Genomic DNA, 1885 nt, shown 5'->3' with positions numbered 1-1885 from the left:
ACATTTAATTCTCAATTCAATGTCTGTTAGCAAGGTTTAAGTACCATTAGAAAGAATACATACGCCATCATTTTCACATAGTCTATCTATATACTCATTATTAACTCACTCACACACATTTTCAGTAATTTAACATACTTAAACATGAAATAAAAAATGAGATGCTAAAAAGCAATATGAATTTCACTGAAAATATAGGTGACCAAGGTGACACAACATTACATGTCATTCATATAGAGCCATAAACTTTAAAATAATTTTACATTTTCTATCACAATATGTTAAACTTTGTTAGAGTTTGTCACAAAACATTTTATTTACAGAGGTATATATTTTGCAAAGTAAAACTTTACAAACTGAAATATTACCAACTTCAAAGAAATGAGATGCTACTCTTCGTTGTTTTGGACAGATACATCTATGAATTTTACAAGCTATAATATAATTCCAAAATGATAACCACCTTTCCCCCACAATAGATAGTGGATAGCATACAGCACAATATTGATAAAACTACACAATCCAGTTGAGTTGTGCATTGAAGACAGATAAAGATATTATAAAGATATATGAAATGGCAATGCATCACTGGATACAAAAGTGCAATACTGCACAATTTGGTGACAGGCGTCAATAGCACATTCTAATTTAGGTATATTTAGAAGAAGGTCACACCCAATGATACCTATGAAAAAACTTCAAAGAAATGAGATGCTACTCTTCGTTGTTTTGGACAGATACATCTATGAATTTTACAAGCTATAATATAATTCCAAAATGATAACCACCTTTCCCCCACAATAGATAGTGGATAGCATACAGCACAATATTGATAAAACTACACAATCCAGTTGAGTTGTGCATTGAAGACAGATAAAGATATTATAATAGGAAACCGTCAACATTTCAAAGTCCATATGTCAGAACATTTGAAACCATTTACATTGTGACACACTTTACAACCTTCAGAGCATCTGTTCACAAACCTGAATTTTCTCATTAGTCATTCAGTCCTTTAGAGCAGCTCTTATATAATCAGGGCCAGTGACTTTCATTCACTCATCAGACTGAAAACATGAAGGTGGTAATCGCTCTTCTCCTTGCTGCTCTGTGCTTTGTGGGGCTGAATGCACAGTGTCCCAACCCAAAAACACTGCAAGATAGTGAGGGAAACAAGCTCTGCGCCCGCCTGTTTGAACACAGCAGCTACTACTATGACCAGAGCTGCACTGGCAAGTTCTTGGATGTTTCTCCTAATGAAGATACCCCCATCATCCCATGGGTTTGGAATAACCGTATTTCCTCACTTGTGGTGGGCAGTTCCTGCAGCTTGACAGTGTGGTCTCATTTCAAGAAGCAAGGATCAAAGAAGAAATTTTCCACTGGCATTGTGTACCAGCTTAAAGAAGTGAAGAAAGGCCTGTTTGGAAACTGGAATGATTCAATCTCAGGATACTACTGCACATGCTAGACATGGAGTGAGGCCAAAGACAGACTCTAAATACATTAGCATACATAATGTTAATGAAACAAGAGAACAGCTGTAAATGCTGGTAAATGAATGATTTCAGATTTTCAATAAAAAATTAAGCACAGTGTAATTCTGCTTAGTGTACATTCAGTGTTCATACATTATTTTTAAAATTTAAAAATGACCCACAAGTGAAATAAAAACAGCACATTTCCACAGGAAATCTCTGTGGGATGCATATGCATTCAGGAAAGACTGAAAAAAAAAATTTCTCTGTCTTTCTTGATTCTATTAAATGTGATATTAGACTTCTAGTGACAATAAACCAAACTCACAAGGGTCCAGGTTAAGTGAACTGAAAACACAGTATGTATTGCATGTAAGAGTCAGAGTTTTATAGTCATCATGAAATCT

The 1885-nt window shown here is 34.8% G+C and overlaps 1 protein-coding gene across 1 annotated transcript; it reads left to right on the top strand.

The window, feature by feature from the left end:
- The first annotated feature begins 1064 nt into the window (after positions 1 to 1064).
- On the top strand, positions 1065 to 1601 carry LOC127625439 (syncollin-like). The gene has a single exon (XM_052100737.1). The coding sequence runs from the start codon at positions 1076 to 1078 to the stop codon at positions 1469 to 1471; it is 396 nt and encodes a 131-aa protein (XP_051956697.1). The 5' UTR covers positions 1065 to 1075; the 3' UTR covers positions 1472 to 1601.
- The last annotated feature ends 284 nt before the right edge of the window (positions 1602 to 1885 follow it).

This window comes from Xyrauchen texanus, chromosome 31 (assembly GCF_025860055.1).
Source record: "Xyrauchen texanus isolate HMW12.3.18 chromosome 31, RBS_HiC_50CHRs, whole genome shotgun sequence".
In the NCBI taxonomy this organism is placed as follows: domain Eukaryota; kingdom Metazoa; phylum Chordata; class Actinopteri; order Cypriniformes; family Catostomidae; genus Xyrauchen; species Xyrauchen texanus.
The sequence above is the reverse complement of the archived record's forward strand: the minus strand, read 5'-3'. Positions and strand labels throughout refer to the sequence as shown.